This window comes from Coturnix japonica, chromosome 2 (assembly GCF_054131305.1).
Source record: "Coturnix japonica strain WE chromosome 2, WE-NBRP24, whole genome shotgun sequence".
Taxonomy (NCBI): Eukaryota; Metazoa; Chordata; class Aves; order Galliformes; family Phasianidae; genus Coturnix; species Coturnix japonica.
The window spans coordinates 60,643,882-60,666,353 of record NC_140664.1 but is presented as its reverse complement, the minus strand read 5'-3'; the positions used below and the strand labels follow the sequence as shown (position 1 = coordinate 60,666,353).

Genomic DNA, 22,472 nt, shown 5'->3' with positions numbered 1-22,472 from the left:
CCACCTTGGTTTGGTATATCCAAACCTCTTTAACATCTTTTTCGAGTTTTGCATATGTGGGACCTAAGTTTTTGCATTTACACATGGCTGGAAGCAGAGCGGTTTTCACATGCACGCAAAGTCACACCAAATGAATGGAAAGCAGAATATTTTAAGTGGTAACCATGTGCAAAGAATGCACATAGACAGCTCCTGTGTAGCAAGGCTCCAGCTGATGGCAGGCAGAAGAGACTAGGAACTGCTTTTGGAAAATCTGTACCCTAAAGCCTTGAAAGTCAAATTTTAAAATCATCTGAACAAAACCTAGTATTTCCTGTGTACTTCTCTTCTTCAAAGTGCCTCTGCGCACTTGAAATATGCATACATCAGTAGGCCCAGATCACATTTACACAACATTTTTCTGTGCTGCCAGCCTTAAGAACAAAAACAGAATCTGCAAATTAAATTGTGACCACTTGCTGTATACATCAAAGGCAAAGACATTTAATGGGAAATAAGATAATAACAAAGCAATAAAATCCATCATAGACCCCTTAGTTGGGATGGCATCTCCCTCCCCCATTTCCCACAACCCAAAATAATGAGATATGACTTGGAAAGAACACACTGAGAATGTAGTTTTAATACAGATAGTCACATACCATACCCTAAGCACACTTCTCCCACTTACTGGTACACACATGCAGTAGCTATTCCTATGTATGCAGATGCCGAGGTTTTATATCTTAAAAAAAAAGGGGAAAAAAAAGAAAAAAAAAGAAAGAAAATGAACCAAGTAAATAGAAACACAGAAACATAGAGACCACGAACATAATAAAATACAACACTGATGCCAGACTATTTCCTTTTAACTGGAGACAGATAAGAAACAGAAAGAACCTAGAAGCAAGAAGATGAATGCCATTTTGAAACCTGTTAAGTAATTTAATTACTTCAACTACCTTAATTTACACAGATCAAACTGCACAGCCAAACACAGTGCCTGCCAAAGGGGTTGCCTGGCTTTAAGTCAATTTGAAGGATATTTTTTTAAAAATCTCCTTGTTTACTTTACATTGCTCTTTCATTCACAAATTCCCAAGTCTGGCGTCTTCTCAGAGCCCCCAGAAAAGAGTCCTTTTCTGGAACAATAACACTACCACTGCAGCTTCTGCTTCCAGCAGCCTGTTTCCTACTGAAAAAAAAAAACAAAAAAAAAAAACCACAACTCTGGGTTGCTCTCCCCAGTGCTGGGGAATGTAATGCCTGAATTTGTTGAGGTCTGGAGGGTAATGCTGGGCTCCTGCAAAACATGAGCTCCAGAGAGATGCCATACATTGTAGATTCATTTTGAACTTTTTTACCATTCTCTCTTTTTTATCTCTTTCAGAACCCAGATATGTCTCTAATATGGTTGGTTAGGTGTATGTCTGGGCATTCATTGGTGGCTTTTTTTTTCGCCCCTCAGGAAAAAAAACGAAAAACAAAATAAACCACCTATCCTAGTACATAATTCCCTGAATTTCACCTTCACCTCATTCAGGTGGCAAGACTGTTCTAACTAATGCTTTCTGCTGATTCCACCTCATGTTATCTAGCAGGATGTTAAGTCATTACTTACTGATTAAAGTGATTGCAAGGATAAGCCACTCAATCATCTCTTTCTGGAACTTGCAAAGGGATACAGCAGGACTGACATTTAATATCCCTTATACCATTAACTACTAAAGGGAGGAGAAAGAAGGGGAAAAATGGAGGGAAATCTCTGCAGAATTAATGAAGCAATACCATATTGCACTTGCAGATCATTTGCTTTAGAGTAGGGTATGGGTAGGGCTGGCTCACTGAGGAATAACAACAGAAAACAGCATCAAGCAGAACGAGTTATTGTAGTTGACAACAAATCCTAATTTGATGACTGAAATTTTATTAGTAAGCATAAAGGACCATGGGTGCATTACTCTGAATGAATACGTATTTAATCAGTTGCTCACATCAGATTACCATATACTAAGACAGGCGGTCCACACTTAATTACAACCTCCACAACTTCAGCTTCCAGTACTTAGAAAGTCACAGGAGAGCTTACTCTCCCCAGGACAGGAGATAGATGGGCTTGATTCTTTTTGCCATAATTCCCTTTGGACCTGGCCACAATTATTGGAACAGAACAGAAAAGCACACAAAATCTTTCTAGTTTAATTTGGCTTTGTCCCGATTTTCCAGTACTACTGCATATGTGCACTTTACTCTTGCTTTTCATGCTACTCCACATCACTATTACAGATGAGCACTGCCTGGAATATTTGCCTTGCTGCCTATACACTGAAGCTTGTCACTTCCCTTCCAAAATCCGATATGAAAGTACTGAAGGCTGTTGTTTCCTCCCTCACCTGACAATGAGACACAGGAGCAGGGCCCCTCCATACCTTCTGATTCCAGCAGAGGAAGCAGGATCTCTGTGGGATCAGGTCTCATATAATCACTCTGGGGCTCAGTTTGCAGGCCACTAAAGTAGTGCAGGCAATGTTTCTTGATACTCAACAATCTCTTTTGAACCCTGACCTCTTAACGGGACCCTGAGCGCACCAGTCCAACCAGGGGGCCAAGAATGAGCATTATGATTAACACCTACTTAAAGGTAAGCTTGAAAGCAAGCAGCAGGATGGGCAACCAACTGAAAGTTTAAACAGGAAATATGATTCCTATGGAGTTGCAGGCTGCCACATACTTTCCTCATTCAATCCTTAAAGAACTATTAGGAAAAAAAGAACAGGAAAAAAAGAGACTTAGATTTAGCCAACTCTTCTTCTAAAAGAATCAGTGGACGAATGAACTTCCTCTCATTTATTCATCTATCAAGATTCATCTTAAGTTACATCATCATTAAGATAATAATTTCTGCTTTCTATTGCTTTAAAGCATGTTCCCAATAACTATCTGATTCTGATAAAGGTAGTAAAGTCCACAACCTACATATGGTTATAATTAGCTTTTTTTCTAAGGCGGAGTAACAGGTTAATAAGAAATATCAGATTACACTGGAACGAGCTCATGGGTCAAAAACCAGACAAAACACATCAAACTGAAAATAAGTACTTGCCTGTCAGACACTAAACAAGCCTCTACACAATAACTGCATTGTTTCAAGGCAACATTAAAAAAATGAGTATAGAGCCAAAAAGTGCAAAAGAGGAAAACTTCTTAGTCACTGACAAAACTCACAAGCTAAACAGTAAGTAAATCCTGGCTAAACACAGTATTATAATCTCCTAATGCTCTCCAAGCAATGCTACATAGTGCAGGTTTGCACTACAAAAGCATTAATTCATCATACGTGGTAATTCCCTCTACTTTTCAGAAAACAAAATGAATAATTATATCTATAGTGCTGATTCAATTTAAAAAAAAAAACAAAAACAAAACCTGCATATAGCTAAGGGCTGTGTTGGATCTGCGTGGGGTTTTTTGGTCAACAGCAAAAAATGTACACATATACAAAGTATATTATGGAAATGGCAGCGCACAGTCCCTGCCTAGCTTTAAGCAGTCTAACATCCATACAAGGGCCAGAGGTGCTACTCCTGCACCCAAAATGAGGCATTTGCCTGAGGACTTGCTGAGTGGAGCTGAATACTTGACCGCAATGCTGTCACCTAAGCATGCTGTTGATGGCAGCAACAGCTTCCAGGGAAAGCCGTGATGGCAGAGAAGCAGCTACAATGCTCCACCAGCCAGCTCACAAGCAGCCAAGACTAAACATGCCCCTGCCAATGTGCACTGCTGACATCCAGCACACTTCAGCAAGGCAACTCACCATGCAGATCCCTGCAGTGCTGAATGTGTTCAACTAAGACTATTTTTTTAATATCAGGGTTCTTTATGTTAAAGAAGGCACCATAGTATCTAACACAGGCGCAGCCTGCAACAGTAGCTGGAGGCTCCCCAGAGGGAGCACAAAACTAATTTTAATGAACATATTCATAGATACTTCTCCTCAGAAAGCCATTTCATGCACAACTACATTGAAGCATTTCTGTGCATCCAACAGCTTTCAGGATGATTATCTAAACCAAACACAGACATTACAGGGAACAGGGTCCCTGATATTGGTATCACAAGAATGCCCTTTAATGATAAAACATGGGCAGGCCAGACAGTACTGCACAACGACAGCATGGTGGCCTCATTATTCCAGTGTAATACCAGTGACATTGCGATGACAAAGAATTTATTCGCTGTTGTTGCTTCACCAAAGCAGATCAACACACAAGAGTAAACATATTTTACAACCCAGAAAAACTTCTTTTCATGCAGCCGTTTGTGGAAGACCATCTCTATTGGTAGCTTTCTGCATTGGAAGCAGTAAAAGGAACAATTTGCAAGGAAATGTTTCTTTGCAAGCCATGTGCAGTTTGGTTAAGACATACAAAATGAAACACATAGGAGAAAACATCATCATAGCCTGCAAAGATGAATTCAAAACAAAGTAAGAGAGGTTCCAAATCACAAAGTCCCACCAGGCACCAAAGTGCAAAAATTTTTGTTATTACAAGTTCTGATCAGTATTTGTTAGCTTTTTTGATCACACGTGTTCTAAAATAAGTTTAAATTTGCTCCAGCACTAAGACCTTCCCTACGTGTTTGGGCCTGCAACACCTTTTAATGGCATAGTTATAAATCTCTGAAATTAAGCGTTGATAATGGAAATGCTGGCAGCATTATCTAACACAGCGCAAGCATCTTAGTGATATAGCAAGAGTGTGGTTAGGTGAGTAAAGCAGAAATCTCTTTTGTATTAAGTAATGACAGTAACTCAGAAGTGTCTAACATAAACTATGGCCCATGTTTGGTCATTGTTTGAGCCTACGGGGCATCCAGGGCCTTGCAAGGATCATCCATAGGCCTAGGCCTCATACCTTTGTTGCAGAGTTGGAGTTAACAATAACTGTTCCTTCCCTCCATCTTCCCCAACTTATTTCCCTTGCACATAGGTTTACAGCACGCTCTTCAACAACCAGTTTGCACATGGTAAGACTTTGAAGGTTTTCATGCCCAGTATTCATTTTAAAATAGTTTCTACTAAAAGGTTCATTACCCGCTTTTGGACACTGTTGAAATAATGGTATTTTCTTTGCAATTGATGGTACATCTTTTCGTGATTATAAGCTTTTCATGAAACATGTAACCAACAACTTACCTATGATTCAAATTCTGAGTACTCCGGGAAACAGCAGAGCTGTCTCTCCAACAGCTATTTCTCCCTGTAAACTTTGCTAATTAATGCACTGTCCAAAAGGAGAAGCACGAATATTAGACAAGTTTATCTGGAGATATTTTTATGACAGGCAGATGTTGCCTGGCAAGCACAGCAGTCTTCTGACAAAGACAGCAGAGATCATTCAGTCTTTTTGGTACTTTTAAAGGTATCTTACCTTGTTAAACAGATCATTCAAATGCAAATCACAACCATTTAATAAATCCACAGCCCTCTGCAAAAAAGAGGCACTGAATCAGGAAAACCTGCGTGTTCTTTAGGAGTGGTGTCTGGTATCAACTGATGCATTCCTGTAGTAATACTCGTTCCAACATTAAGAATAAAAGATGTAAACATGATGCAAGCTCAAGTTTTCATGCAAATTGGTCACTTATAACCAGGATTCATCATTATGAGAAACACATCTGCAAGAAGTGAACATAAATACTACAACAGTACAACTCAGCCCTAAATTCCTAAAGTGTCGGTAGAAATTTTTGCTTTGGTATGTGCTCCAAGGAGCTTTACACCAATAGAAAATGTTTCATGTCCAGGAAGGAATAGAACTTTCTATTCTTTCTATTATGCCCAACTCTGCATCTGTAGGAAACTGTTTACTTGGTTATGTGTGGAAGTAGATTATAAACCCAAACCTTGGAGATTCTGGTGATTTGCCCAAAATCAGCAGGTAATTAAGAACTAATGCTCTCATTAAGCTGATAGATAGAATGAACTGAGAAAATTATCTGACCAAAGAATTTCAGTAAACCACTGTCAGAAGAATTAGGTAAAAACATCTTGAAGACTTAACTATGAGCTCTCCAATCTAAGTTTGATGATACTGTTAAACCCAGCCCAAACAGTCAAGACGTGTGCCAGTATTGAGTTTGAGTACAGACCCCTGACATCAAAGAACAAGCATATGTGTTTAAGTGTGCATCTGTTTGAGAAATTGGGCCAACGTGGAAAATCCTATTATTAAAAAAAAAAAAAAACAACAATGGGGAGCTCTTCAGTTAATGTGAACCTCTGTAATTCTATTGACAGCAATGGATCTACAATGACTTACACCAGCTGAGGATCTAATTTCATATGCCTTAGAAAACTGATGCAACTTTTTCCTTAACTGTTCAACAGTTTCTATTTTCTCATGGGGATCAACCCAAACTATAAGGTCAGCAGGTGCTGAGTTTGCTTTGAATCTGAAGTCCAGTCACACATAATGACGCTGGGACTTATGCCATCTATTTTTTACTGACCCACAGAGATTTCCCTCTAGAATGGATGTAGGATTCATGGGCTTTGTGTTTTATCCCACTCACACAGATGTTTCTCTGAGAGCACAAACCTTTCTTCAAGTTATCAAAGTGAAAAACTAACCTGGACCACAAGACCAGATATTCGGGTGACAATGACAGAAGGAGAATGGGTAGACAGAAAACGTTTTGCCAGGGATCCACTAAGACTCTCCAAAATAATCAGAAAACCATTTTCCAGTTTTAGCAATTATCAGATTGATTTGGGAAAAAAAAAATAATAATAATACCACAATAGTTAATCTGCAGCTACACAAAACCTACAGGGCCAAAATCTCATGACACTTTTTCAGGCAGTGCTTTTCCCAGCCTGCAAAGGGTTTTTCACTAGTATGGCTCAATACACTCAGTCCTCTTAAAATGAAAAATGAAAGGGCTGGAGTTCAGCTCACACATTCTCTGGAGCAGTAGAAAATGCATAAAATTTTGAAGTGAGGTAATCTCCGTGGAGAATTAAGAAAACTATTCTGTTTTTGCAAATCAACAAGCTGTACGTTCAAAATTTTGAAACAAACTCGCGGAAGGATACACTCATGGCATAATGTTTTATTGCTGGCCATTAAAGAACTTCGTGAAGGTGGGGGCTATACTTTGTGAAGAGCAAGTTTACTTGCAGAAGAAAAAAATCCTTTGCCATAAATTTTGCAGGACTACTTCTGTCTTTTTTGTAATAACTAATAACCTCATTAGTGAAAGAGATTTCAATGGCACAATGCAAAGCACTCACAAGCCCTGCCAGATTAACCAAGACAATTTCTAAAGCACCAAAAACAGGAACATCCTATAAAAAATAACTCAGAACATTTAAATCTCATAGTAGAACATTTCAAAGAGAAAGATGTCACCTGATGCCAAAACAGGCCTTACCATGTCCTATCACTTTTCCACCACCATGACCAACCTGTGTTTGTTTTCTTTATCCTTTGCTTAGAACAAACACTGATCCAGGTGCAAATGCTCACTCAATTCACAAGGAATGCATTGAACATAAAATTACCGTAGGTTTGGCTGCTAGTAAATTCCTGCTGTTACTCACCATTGGAAGTTGTGCTGGAGGCAACAGCTTTCTCACTGACATCTGTTCGACTGGAGCATTTCACAATGGAATTCTCCACCTTTTTCTTCTCTGTCGTGGTAGAGCTATGGGACTGCGCCTCCATGGTGACTTCTCATTACTTCAGCTCTCCTTGAACTAATACCTGAATGAAACAAAAAAGTCATACACTTTAAATACCATTGGAAAGCTTAGCTCAATACATCTTTCAACTGAAGAAAAGCCCGCAGCACAGCTCTGTTAGCAGGGCAGAGGACATTTCCAGATGCCCACCAAATCAGGTTTGCATGCACGAACTCCTGAGAAATTTAAGGAAAAGCTAACACTAGAAACATGTACATTCTTCTTTAAAAAGAATCAGCAACACAAAGCACTGTACTGCTTGATGGGCTGGCCCTTTTTTTCAAGTTCTAGGGTTTTAACAGACATGGAGGCAGGGGGGAGGCAAAGACATAATATTTCTCTCATGTCCACAGCACTTTGGAACCATGCGAAGAAATCAAGCTGACATGCATGTTGACTATAGTAGCCAAATATTTAAATTTCTACTTGTACACTATCTGAAAACACTGCAGTTATCCTGTCTATCTCTACATTTGTCCTACTTGTGTAAACATCTCTCAATTTATTTGTTCAGAAATCTAACTCAAACAAAAGTGCATTGGAGCAACACCTTGAAAACCACAGGGAAAGGCAAATATTATCGCTAGTGGCAGTTAATGAGATATTGCTTTCTTTTGTATGCAAACTCTGGAAATGGAAAGCTCTGTAGATGTGTCTGTCTGCCTTTCTAGACTCTTCTCAGTGTCACCTCCAGCAATATCTTCATTTTATACTCCTTGGACCACTTCACCTTTTCAAGCACTGGTCAGCAGCTTCACTTAATGCACACCCAAGCAAGCTATACATAAATAACTGGTAGCAAGCATACACCATTCCTAGAGCTAATGTCCTCATGCTCTGGTATTCTGAACCTGATCCTATCCAACAACAAAAATTAGTAATAAATACATGAGCTAAATTAAGTCCGAAACGGAAGTAAGTTGCGCTCCTCTAGAACAAGATTTGAAAGAACTCAACTAACAAAGGCTTCAAAACAAGCCACTAACTAAACTGTAATGAAGTGTAATTACATTAGCAACCTGTTTCCTCAATTCTGACAGTCAGGGGAAAAAAAAAAAAAAAAAAAACGTTACAAAGCCAATTCACCACAAACACAGCTGTCTATTAAACCTTCCCCTTTTCCACCTCTCTAGTAGGAGCTCTTTTTAATAGCACAATAAAACAATCCAAAGCCTCATTGTTATACAGTATGGATCAAAGAGGAGCCCAATCACTAAATGAATCATTATTTAGCTAGGCACAGCCAGGGAACCGGACTAGATAGCAGAGCCCCACTGACACTTAAGGTCTAGCCTTCAGCAAGGCATTTTTCCTTCTTTGAGTTTCTCTTTGGCTAAAAACAGGAGTAAGAAAGCTTTGCCTGTCATGACAGAATACATTCATTATTATTTCTACCTGCTAAAATGCTAAAATAGCAACCCAAGAAATGATAGAAGGTGACATCCTTATGATGCAGGAGTGATCTAACATTCCTCACTTATACCCAGTAATGCTCAAATACTGAGGAGATATCTCATACCAGCTTCTTTATAAACAAGATCCTTCCAGATTTCACAGAATCACAGAATCACCCGGGTTGGAAGGGACCTCAAGGATCATGTAATTCCAACCCCCCTGCCTGGCAGGGCCACCAAACATACACCTTTACTAGATCAGGTTGCCCAGAGCCCTGTCCAACCTGTCCCTGAATACTTCCAAGGACGGGGCATCCACAACCTCCCTGGGCAGCCTGTTCCAGGACCTAACCACTCTCCTAGTAAAGAACTTCCCCCTAACATCCAACCTAAATCTTCCTTCTTTTAACTTAAAACCATTTCCCCGTGTCCTGCTATTATCAGCCTTTTCGAAGAGTTTACTCCCCTCCTGGGAGTAAGTTTTCTTCAGGTATTGAAAGGCTGCAATGAGGTCACCCCGCAACCTTCTCTTCTCCAGGCTGAACAAACCCAACTCCCTCAGCCTGTCCTCATAGGGGAGGTGCTCCAGCCCCCTGATCATCTTTGTGGCCCTCCTCTGGACCCTTTCCAAAATCTCCATGTCTTTTTTGTACTGAGGGCTCCACACCTGGACACAGTACTCCAGATGGGGTCTCACAAGAGCAGAGTAGAGAGGGACAATCACCTCCCTATCCCTGCTGACCACCCCTCTCCTGACGGAGCCCAGGATCCCATTTGCTTTCCGGGCTGCCAGAGCGCACTGCTGGCTCATGTTGAGTTTTTCGTCCATCAGGACCCCCAGGTCTTTCTCTGCCGAGCTGCTCTCAAGGACAACTCCTCCCAGCCAGTACAGGTGCCTCGGATTCTTCCGGCCCAAGTGCAAAACCTTGCACTTTGCCGTGTTGAACCTCATTAGGTTCACCCGAGCCCACCTTTCCAGCCTGTCAAGGTCCCTCTGAATGGCATCCCTTCCTTCCACCGTATCGACTGCACCACTCAGCTTGGTGTCATCAGCAAACTTGCTGAGGGTGCGCTCCATTCCCTCATCGATGTCATTAATAAAGATGCTTTCACATATGCTTCCCCTCCTTCATCTTGTGCAAGCCTGTGCACAGCCTAAGTCAATTCTCATCCACATCAATCTGTTCAGACTATTCCAGTGGCACAGGCTAGGGGAAGATAGTACTACTGCCAAGCTTTCCCCATCACCTAGCCCAGAACATGACCATTTTCTCTCTACAGACTTGGTCATACAAGCATCAAAATCTCCAGCCACAGCACAAGCTGGTCTTCCAACATGCTCTTACCAACTTCAGCTTAGGTATTCCCTAAGAACAGTTTTCTAGGCTTCCTCTAAAGGAGTTTTAAAAGTTATACATTTTCAGTTGTGGTTATTTTCCTTCTGTTTTGCCTTTTTAAAGCGCCAAGGCATCTGTTGAGCCAGTGCTTCCATTACATCAAAGAGTTCAGCTGTGTGACAACTTGGAGGATAAAGCTGCAGCATGTGGCCCTTGTTTCCTTCAGCCCTGAGTTCACAGGCCTCTTGTCTTTTGGCTCGGTCACGAAAGGAAATCTTGTACTCGCTACCTAACTAGAAAGGAAGACACCACATAATTCACTCCACTTCACCATGCCAGCAGTGGCGTGAAGCACTACTGATGGTCATTAAAAGGCTGCCAGGTGTCCACAGCATTCCATGTCTCTTAACTCTCACTTTCATTTTTATGCTGTCTGCTGTGGACAACGGTAAAGAACACAGCTCTAAAATAGCAGCTGAAGTGGATTTTTGGTCAGAAAATTACAGAATTGGCAAAGTGCTAATATAAACACATGCTCTTGGTACCTGTTCTGGTTCATGTCTGCTTAGTTTACATACAGGAGACTGTTCTTATTAATATCAGCATTGAAGAAAGAACACTGCACGAGTAAACTTTCTTCTTTGGTCTTACTCTCTGCATCCCTGGCTGACTGTTGCATACATTTCCCCTGTGCTTTCCTTCCTCTGCTCTCATGTTCCAAGGTGTCTGCAAGAATTCCAGCAGCTCCAGCTACATTCCAGTGCTGCACCAACTCTATGGCGACAGGCATGGATGGAGAAGTAAAGAAAGACAAGAAAGACTGCAGGACCAATCATCTGAGGTGGGTGCCTTGGTGTGTTTCACCAAGCACATCTGATACAGACAACTGGAAATTAATATGGTGCCTCAAAAAACCATTTTTTCCCCACGAACACAAACTTACACCTGTGTTGAAAACACAAACTATGCACAATTCTTTTAGAATCATTGCCTGTAATTCTGGCTATGTTTTTGTTTTTTTTTTATTTTCTTACTGAAATTGTACTGAAATATGGGAATTATAATCTACCCAAAGAAAAATAAAAGAAAAAAAACAAGAAACAGCAAGAAAGTCTGGGACAACATGAACATTTATTTCCACTGGCTGCTAATTCCTATCAAAAAGCATTCTGAAAATCAGTCAGCCTGACCTCATCTGCACATTAAAATATGATGCGGTTTATTTAACAGTATACAGGTCTCCTGCCTGCACATGGGTGAGTAATTTCCCAGTTCCCGCCCTTAGGCTTGAGACAATATATTTTTATTCAGCAAGGATGAGCTCCTCATTCTGAAAAGCAGAGAGCTAGCTTCACTCAGCTCTCCAGCATCTTCATGTGCATATGAATAGCAATAAAATGCTATTAAGGTGCGTGGGCAAAAGTCTGAACTTTCATAAGTAAATAGAGAGATAAACATTCCTTCCTGAAACCAAACATTCATGGCTTGTTCCCATTCAACCATGCCTGAACCTTTTGTAATATCCCTAAAGCCTGACCTCCCTGCACAATTAAATTCCAGACCCCCATTTTAAACCTAATCTTTCCCAAAACAGCAACCTGCCTGCAGGTGTGTCTCTTCTTTTTTGAAGCACGTATGCAAACTTTCACAAATGCATGTTTAATTGGGGGGGGGGGAAGGGAACAAGCTTAATTACGTAAGGAAAACTGCCTTTTAAAAAAGGAACATCAATGGCAATATGTTGGCAATGTATTTTGAACAAAACATTCTTTCAAGCAGTTTGAAATGATATAATTTCCGGTCCGACATATGCTGGTCATAAAATTGTGCCTCACTGTAGTAAAACAATTGTATTAATATAGCGGGGAGGAAAAAAAAGTCTCTGTTCATTTGCTTACAGTGTCAACTAACTGAAATGAGTGGAGTAGCCCTCACCCTGAAGAGCAGGAAACATGACCCCATCTGAATATTACACTGCGGTTTTCCATGAAATCCTCAGCTCTGCCTTGCTCAGCTCCTCTCTGAATATTTAGATCATTGTTGTTGTTTTCTTAAGTCAATAATTTCACTCTAAGGACCAGATCATGCACACATTTATGCATGTAAATAGTCTCACTGACCATCAACAAGATTACCTGCTTCCACATAAGCTGTCAGGAATCAGCATCTTAAACTCTCAGTTTGCATGTTAGGCTGGTTTTAAACCCTCCACCTTTATGAGGTATGTTTTTGAGGAGGTACCTTTTACCATATTGTTTAAAAAAAAAAAAAAAAAAAAAAGCTCACTGCTTCATTCGATGCCGCTGCAGTTGTATTCAGTTCATTAACAAGTGGTTTGCATCCGCTGAGAAGAGCTGTCTGAAATAGCAGTGTTACAGCATTCATCATCATTACATCAGCAGTAGGGAAGCTCAGACTGATTGCTATCAACAACCAGAGTGCCCCAATCAGCGTGCAAGCAAACATAGCATGTTTAATTTTTCAGAAACAACCCTGGGTATTTAGGGTGGTTCATAGGTACCACTTTGATTCACACCATTGGAAGCAGTCTTTGGGGATACAACACATCTTGAAGAGCGCAACTGTATGAAAGTGAAAAACACGAGGGGAGGCACAAAGAACAATCAGGCCATTACAGCCTCTTTCAACCATAAAAGACCCTTTATCAATTTTATCAAAACCAGTTACACTGTTCCTTGGGATTATTTAAGGATTAAATAAATAAATAAATAAATAAATCTGCATGTTCAGATGCATCCAAATGCAAAATTTACACGACACAATTTTATGCTATTATATGGGAGCTATTTCACACTGATTTATTCAGGTTCAATTCAGGCACGCTTTACTTCTAAAACCCACCTAGACCTCAGCACTGCTTTTCATCAAACCTGCTAACAAAGCTGCCCTGAAAAAGTTACCCCTGACAGTACTTGCTAAAAAACACACGAGTACTCTAATATTTTAAGCAATATCTACCAGTTACATTATTAACCTCTTGGAACACTTAACTATTTTTATAACAGCTATAGGAACTAATCTAAATGCTACACATTTTTGAAATAGTTTCACCTTTTCTCAATTCTCTGTAAGCTAAATCAGAGCTCTGCAAACCTCATTAACTACTCCTGGGCACATTTCATTCAGATTCTTCCCCGGTGAGCCAACTGGTCACAGTAAGACGGATATAAACAGGGTAAAACACAGACTCATACTGAATGTGTATAAAAACACATCGAGTTACTAATAAGCTGTGGAAGAGATATCTTATACTTCACAGTATTCATCTGCTTAACTTACATGCCTGATTTATAAACGTGCCACTCGTGAGCTTCGCCTAAATCTGTTTCAAATGCAAAATAAAATTAGAAAAGAGACAAAACATAATGACTGTATCAGATTTGTTGCTTGAAAGTAAAAAATACCCCAAGTTATAGGGCGCCACACGTATTAATGCAATCTTTCCAAACTCACTTCTATCTGCTATCTCTTCCTGTAGGTTACTTTCCTTTGATTTCTTTCCCCCATATAGATTGAAAAACAACTAGACCTAAAGCCTGGTTAATGATGATCTGATCTGCTCCTGATAGGTTAAATAGCTCGTGGCAACAATAATGTAGGATCACAAACACAAAGGCAATCAGCTAGGCAAAGCAGTGCTATTATCATCCTCATGATTAAGATCCTAAGTGAGAAATTATTCTATGGAGTGCATTGAACTACTGATTAAGTGTAGTAATTTCTTGGCTCCAAACTACATTTGCTTACATCTTTCCAATGCAGATAAACATAACTGCTGAAAGTTATGAAAATATTTAAAGCATACACATACAGTAGGATCAGTAATGATGAGTAACAATTCCTACTGAGGCAGCACCTCAATTGCTCTTAAAATACATCACCCATATCCTCCTGCAAGAAGATTATCTCTGTTCCTGTGATATTTATCCTGTTGTTAAGCAGAAGTCCAATTAAATATTTTTACTGTCACTTGAACAGATTAAATTCTGTATCTGAATAAACAAGCTTTCCACATGGAAAAAAGTGATCTGTAGTTAGTTTCTTATCCAGTAAACAGAAAGTAATGGATAAAGAGACTGAAAGATTTTGGTCCAGCTGCCTGACAGCTCTTTTCTCCATCTCTCACAGAAGCTGCTGCTTGGGAACACGCAGCACAAAGCTGAGGGTTTCAGAGCCAGAATTTTCAGCACATTTTAGTGACCTCTCATTTCAGAAACAATATATCCTCCAAGGTCAAAATATATATTCCATTTCTTATCCGAGACCTTTAGATTTAGTAACTGAACATTAAAGTGAAAAACAAACTAAAACATGTCATTAACACTGCATCTAAGTATTCGTTATTTTAATTACATGGCCGTGTGTTTCTTTTTACTCCTAATTTTAATTTTGACCCTCTTACAAACAATCTAATCACAGAAAATAGAAAGAACAAATATTGTTTCTTAAAAAAAGTACAAAGTGCTACACATTTTTCAAGCTTCCAAATCTGTAATATATGGGAGGAAGGGATAAGGGTTAAAAACAGTAACACATACTCTTTTCAAAGTAGAACTCCTGCACAAACAAACCAGTACTGGTAGAAAACTAACAGTGAGCTTATTTTGCAGTTCTACACATCCTTGCGCTTTAAAGTCTAGAGCAGGAAAAACCCTAATGATATGTCAAAGAACAATTAGCTGTGAAAGAATTTACATGGAGAAAAATATCTTCCGTGGACTGCTTGTAGCAATAGCCTAAACTAAGAGTTCAGACTTCTCAACCAGGTCTACACTCAGTTTTTGCCCATACCTCTCTTCAGGAATTCAGCAGCACTAACTCCAAAACAAACTTAAACAACAGCATAGTGGCTTCCTTCTGTACAACACTTGTTTTACAAAACCTGACTTAGAGCATTCATGAGCTCAAGATCTGAAAGCACAGGAATATGCACAGAGAAACACAATCACCAAGTCTTGCTGTGTTGATAACAAACCTTATTACTTCTTCTGTTGATACTATTATTAGCATTAGAAACACATATGGTAAGGGCATAAAATGCTGTCTTCTTTTCTTTCTTGCTGATATTTCAACAAACAGTTTGGTAAAGCAAATTATAAACATCTGTAGCTGGTGTGCTTTGCATTATGATTCATTTGGTTCATCAAATAAGAAGTTCCTACAACTGCCACAGAAAAATGCAGAAATATTCTAATTCAGAGCACTGAAGCTAAACACAAATTCCAATGGCATGATCATTTTCTTCACACTTTTGGCTTTATCTCATCAATCCAAACAGATTAAAGTTTCTTTAGAATCAAAACTAGTCCTATATATCAATGTCAATCTACACAGGAACTAAGCTCAAGGAAGAATATATTTAATATACAACTACTGCAAAGATGAGTCTCCTGTTTCCAACTTACGATTTGCAAACGAGAGAAGAAAGACTGTATCCAACATTTTTAAATTAGCATCTTAAAACAAAATTAAAAGGTTCAAGTAGAATGTTCATGAAAGTCCCATCCTTTGATCACCACTCCCATTCCTGGAATAGTATTTATCTACTTAGCTTAACTTCCAACTTACAGGATACCTCAATCCAGAATTTCACATTCTAACCCAAGACAGATGTTTCAACAAGAGAGAGAAAAGCTCACCATAGCCAAGAAGAAGAACTTCAAGCATGGAAAGTACCTTATAAAACATTATCTTCAGTCTTAATAGTTTATTTTAGTTTTTACACCTGTCTCATAGCAAGAGTAAAACTGCACCATGATTCCTTCAAGTTTTGGAAACTTGACAAAATACAAAAGGACAACTCTGACCTGCAGCAGTGTGAATTCCTTTGCAATCCATCATCCGTGTTCAAAGTGGTAATCACAGAATTATACAGCTGTCTTACTGTTCAAGGAGAAACTTTCACCATGGATTGAAAAGCCAAACAAAACCACACGACCTGTTAGTTAAGAATTGGTGGTGCTAGAATTTCATTTTAATTATACGCAGTTCAGAACAGCAGACGCTGCACTGCAGTGACGCTAACTTGATCTGTGTTTCTGACTATTCGATTTCAGGTATTCACATATCTTACTTAACGAAGGCTCCATTCTCTCAGCAGCTGGATGAAGCATGCTTCACATGCAGTTCATTTTCTTGATGTTAACAGACTTGTATATAAAAAGAATTTCATACCAAGCAGCAAACATTGCTGTGGGGAGGTTCAGTTCTATACCACCACCAAAGTAGCTGGGTCTTCTAGCCCTAACCTAAATATCAGACACAAAAAATAGCAGTGATCTGAGCATCTTTGTAGAAAGGGATTACTGGTCTAGGTAATCAGAGCAGGAAAATAACTGACATAACAGTGGCCAATTCAGCTAACAAATTATTCCATTAGGATCTTGGGTTATCAGTGGATTTTGATCTTATCCGTTCTGATACTCAGCAACTATTTGGAGACAAATGTCTTCTTTCTCAATTATTTTGTTCTTCTTCGCAATCTAAATGATACTGCGGGTGTTTTTAAAGATCTATGTACTGTCTTGTTTCGTTCTTAAGAAGAGACAAAGCAAATCAACTCCTCAGATCAGCAGCTAATTTAATACACTTCCAAGGTAACACAGGTTCAATTAATTTATATGTACAGTGCACACAATAACAAAACCACAGTATGATGCCAGCGAGATCTTTAAGAAAGTTCTCCCCTAAATCTCTGCAGAAAGTGGCCTTAGAAGAAAGCAGGGATTAGAGGTAGGGAGGGGACTTACCTCAAACCCAGCCAAGCGGAAATCAGAGCAGTAATTCTACAAGTCGGTGGAGCACACTTTTAGAGCTATAATGGTGTGAAGAAGTACTGGGCAGCATTGCCTGAAGGCAGCACTAATACACAGATGACTAATGACTGGGCCAGGCAGACAATGAATTTGGGGGTTGAAAACTAACAGAAACCGTACAGCACCTTGACAAATGGGCTTTCAAAATTTCACTCACTGAATAACCTTTAAGCATAAAATTGGCTCAAGTTCTCTTGGGAAAAACATGACACATGTTGTTGGACAATAAGTACTTTCCTTTTTAATTAAAACTATTACCCCAAATACATAAACATGACTACAGCGAATAAAATCTAAGAGTTAACTCTTTAACAGCTGGAAAACAAGGCAAGACCTGGAAGCTGAGGTGCAATGCCACCCGTTCTTAAGGGCCAACAAATTCCAGGGTTCACTACCTGATTCCCTGAAATTCACAACTGGCAGAACACATTTTCCCTTCTTTGACACTTAAAGGAGAATGAGAACTTCAAAGGTATGTTTAATGAGCTGCTACAAATAAAATCGGTTATAAGAGGCTCAGAAATTGTGCACTAAAAGCTATACTGCTCTTAGAATTACAACTGGAAAAGTCTCATTTTAAAGAGCCTAGTCGAAGTCAAGCCCCCATAAAACAAATCAAGCCTCACATAAACTTTGTAACCTTGTGTACGGACAAACACATTAAAACAACAGAATCACACTTTAAAGGGTCTCTTTTTTCAGTGCAACTCACCTTCCAATCTGAGAATAGTAATTCTGGCAATTTTTACAGACAGAGTGAAATATCTGAAGTGTCTCTAAATTAACAAGTACCACTTGCCCTAGACAGCATCGCCTTTAGCAGCTCCTAAAAACTTCAGAAAAGGATCTTAAAACAGGAAGCTTAGTGAGCTCATAAAACTGTTGTTGGAGCCAGGAACACATAGCATGTTTAATCTGCGAACTGTGAGAGTCTACAATTATTTCAGCAAGATCTGAGGCATGCCCTCAAGGTTTGCTGGGATCTGGGATTAGGGAGTTGATAAGAACCCTCTACTGCCCATGGACATGTTTTTCTTCTGCAGTTAAACACAAATGCATAGAGACGTTTGACTGCTGCTTGGCGTTACTGCTAGAGTTATATAAAAGCTTTGCAGCTCCTTTTGCTGTCAATATATCAAAGTTAAAAAAAAAATCATCAAAGTGTGAAATTTCATTTAAAGTCTTTGCCAGTCTACAGCTCTATTTCACAGACCTATCAAATAAAAGTACAGATGAAAAATACACTGGGAGAACTTGAAAAGTTTGCAGCAGCACCCATTGCCCTATTTTTGTTTATTCTGTCTCATTTTATTTGATATTAAAGTATAACAAATCAATCGCCTTATAAAAACGACAAAATCTGAAGGGAGAATGTCTATAAAACCTATGCTTGGAAGATGATTTGAAATCATTATTACAGCTGAACCTTTTGTTGAATAAAAAGCTTCCTCTGTAGCCATTTTTGTATTTTAATTGCCTAACTGCAAGTTGGCAAAAAATTTCTTGAATCTTCCAAAACATCAGAATGACTACAGAAAATGAGTGCCAGAAAAAATTAAGCCTTCTTCAAAGTATTCTTTAGCTAGGGTTTTACAACAATAGCATAAAGAAGAAAAGTCTGACTTTTAAGATAATCTACTGTAGTCTAAAAGCATTAACATTCCATTACTAAAGTTTTCCTGAGGATTTCATGACTCATTGATTCACTCTTCCTTTAAGTCTGCTGCTTCTTTGTACATTACTGTCTCCATATAGTTGAGTGCATGCAACGCTGATCATTAAACTGTTTCCTTCCATAACTCCAAATAAATCCTGCTCTAATAAGCATCAGATTCCTTATTTATCTGGCAAGGATGATGAACTTCTCACTAACGTTCTGAAAAACAAACAACAAAAAAAAACATGCCATTCCTCACTTGAATATGTGGGATGGAATTCAAACATGCACAGGTAACGAAATAGCCTTTCCAAAAATGAGGCAGGAAGTGTAATTGAAACTACTTAAACTTTTAAGAGTCAGCATCAAATGCATACAATTGTTTCGTTAAATAATAATAATAATAAAACAAAAAAGAAGAAAAAAAAGAATAAGCAGTCTGTAAAATGTGCAAATTAAAATGATATCTGAACACTTTGATAATTTGGTTTCTTTAGCAACAGTTCCAAAACAGGTGATTTATACAAACCAATAATTTCTCAGCTCTCAAAATGTTTTTGCATCTGAAAACAAACAATGTACCTTTCACAACTGAAGGCTGATTGCAACAGTAAACGCTGTCGTGGCCACTGCACGTACTCTCAAGTCAAAAGCATTATTCCACTTAAGCAGGAAAACGCAGGTGATGTCTTTGTTTTGTAGCATTTGCACAGAAACGCTCAGGAAAACAGCATGTTGTACTGAAAAACGTGTGCAGATATCTGAACGCAACTGTGCAGACATTAAAGCAACTTAAGCCATAATTTTATTTCCACTTCCTAACAGCGAAAGAATATACATAAACTAAGGGAGCACACTTCTTACTCATTCTTCTTACTCATTCAGAATCACATAATCCTGCCTTTAAAAGAAATAATCCACCCCCTTAATGTAGCCTTCTCTCATAGTTACTATTTTAAAATTGGGCTATACACCAAACTGAAAGTATTTACACAGGAGCTCAATAAACCCAAAGCTTCATTATATAAACAAGCTCTCAGGAGGCTGCTTACAGTTTACATTGCTACACTCATTCACTACTACTTTGAATACATATTTCCCCTGAAATACTGTGCTGTGGTCACTGCAATTCCTACACGTTAAGGTTACTTTACTTTTGAAACACAGCATTTGTCTTCCTTCACAATAATAGTGACACATGTAATTAAGAAAGTGTCAGATCATTATTAATTTTTAATAAAGTGCCTAAATGAAATAATTACAGGAATCAATCAGTGAGGCACCTTCCCAAATTACAAACCAAATGCACAAATATTCAAACTACTTAGGGCCAGTTCTGGCAGATTTCAATCCATAATCCCTCCGCAGACCAAATTCGAAACAACCTTTCAGCACAGCGCAACTTGGCGACTTCCCGTTGTTTTGCAGACCGCAATGCCTTCAAAACAGGTACTCGCACCCCGCTCAGCGAGGCGGCAGTACCCTTTTAGTAACATGCTAATTTCATCAGCCACGTTATCTCATGGTCTTTGAGAAATACCGCTTCTGAGTCGTTCTACAGCACACACAAAAGACACCAAAGTCTGCAGGTTGAGGTTTACAAACCACGTTTATTGAGCCCCGAGAGTCAGGTGGGGAGAGCGTTGCGCGGGCAGTGCGCGTGGAGCCGCGGAGCGCCGGGCACAGCTCCGGGCCGAAGCTCTCAGCGTGACCCTGTGCCGAGCAGCTCGCCTACCTGAGGCTACGGGCGCTGCCATCCACACAGTCCATCACTCCAAACTGAAGTGGCAGCTGGAAAATGCATAACAGCTGGCAAGGAGCTGAGAGAAAATGTTTTACATAAATATATCTGCATGCAAACTGGCAGAAGGCCACGGACACTGCGCCCGAAGAACCGCATCAAAAAGGGGTTGAAAAGGAAAAAAGAAAAAGATCGGGGCGGGGGGTGGATTTCCTTTTACCTTTTCTCTTCACGTGGTGTGGGGGTTTGAGTGCGGGCGCGGGCAGGAGAGTTCGCGGGGAGGAACAACTATTGTGCCTACGGCCCGAGCTAACGGCTCCTCAAAGCCGCCACTTTCCTCGGAGTCTTCGAAGTTGAGCCATGTGCTGAGTGGCCGCGCTCTGCGGCTCCCCCGCGCCCACTCCCCGCCCGGCCCGGCCGAGCTGAGAACAGCAGCGCGGCCCCACGCCCCCACACAAAGGCTTACGCCGCCGCCCGGCCGGTACGCAACTTTTCCTGCCCCGCGGCGAACAACGGCCGCCCGCCCCTCCCGCCTGACAGCGCCTTCCGCACCGCTCCCCCGCAAAGTTTGCGGCCGGCCTCCTCGGGCCGGGAACGCCCGCCGGCCGCTGAAGGGCCTGGGGTAGGCGGGCGACGAGGCTCGGGGCCAGCCCCGCAGCGCGCCGTCCGACTCGGGGCGCCCCGTGACAGCCATGTTGGGGTCGGCCCCCCGGCTGCCGCGAGCCCGGGCTCCGGGAGCGGGACGGAGCACCCGCGGCACGGGCGGAGCAGAACCCCGCGAACAAAGAACTTCTTGCCCCGCCGGGTACGTACCTGCCGTCGCCAAGCCCCGCGCTGCCCATAGGAGAGCGCCGCGGCTCCCCCACGCCGAGCTAGCGGGGTCGGCCGCCGACGGGCATGCCGAGGGCCGGGCCGGGCCGGGCGGCGAAGTCCCTGCCCCCCTCCAGCGGGACGCAGCCCGTGCCTCTGCGTGTGTGCCGTGTGTGTGTGCGCGCCGATCCGACATCGGCCGCGGCGATCTTGTAATCTGATCCCTCTGACTCACTCGCACTGACTGACATTTCTGATTTGGTTCGACAAAAAGAGCGGGGCGAGAGGAGAAAAGAAAAAGAGGGAGCAGCAGCCCCCCGCCGCCCCGCGTCCGGCGCTTCGGGATGACCGCCCGTCCCGTCCCCGGCACCACGCTAACTCCACACGGCCGGAGCCGGGAAGGAAATAAAAACACCGTGCCGAGGTACTCACGTGTCGGAAAAGTTGTTCGTCCCGCCGCTCTCCGAGTTGTGCGGATGTTGCGGAGCGCCCGCCGCCGCCGACCCCTCTCCCGAGCGCTGCCCTCTGGCTCGGAGCAGGGAAAGGCTCTTTGGGGATAACTCCTAATCCCCGCTCCCTCCACCAAACCTTCCCTCTCCCTCCCCTCGCAGCCGGCGGGGGCTGCCCTCTCCGTCCCTCGGGTCGGGGAGTGGATCGCGGGGCGCTGACGGTGGGGGCGGGCTGCGGGCTGTGCCCGGGGCTGCGGGTCGGGCCGCGGCCTGCCGGGCTGCGAGGCGCGCTCTCGGCATGACACCCCCGCTCCCCCCTTCCTTCTCCTCCTCCTCCTCCTCCCCCCGCCATCCTCCGGCCCGGCCCGGCCCGCCCCGGCGGCGGCCCGAAGGCGGCGACAGCCCGCCCACAGCCGGCAGGCAGCGGCGGGCCCCCCCGGCCGGCCCCTCCGCGCCGATCGCTCTACTGCCCTCTCTCCTCCTCCTCCTCCTCCCGTTCCATCCTTCGGGCCGTCCTTC

General features: G+C 41.6%; 1 protein-coding gene across 4 annotated transcripts in view; it reads right to left on the bottom strand.

Moving 5' to 3' along the window:
* The window catches only part of GLI3 (GLI family zinc finger 3), a 195,661-nt gene extending 173,589 nt beyond the window's left edge, over positions 1-22,072 (bottom strand). For 2 of the 4 annotated variants that reach the window (XM_015854996.3, XM_015855000.3), the window contains exons 1-2: positions 21,937-22,072; positions 7,589-7,751 (exon numbers count right to left, since the gene is read on the bottom strand). In XM_015854996.3, coding sequence (XP_015710482.2) covers positions 7,589-7,712 — 124 coding nt within the window. In that variant the 5' untranslated portion in view covers positions 7,713-7,751; positions 21,937-22,072. Of the gene's footprint in view, positions 1-7,588; positions 7,752-21,507; positions 21,709-21,936 lie in introns of those variants that run through there. The other 2 variants (XM_015854997.3, XM_085539972.1) reach the window with 2 other exon arrangements.
* Positions 22,073-22,472: the final 400 nt, after the last annotated feature.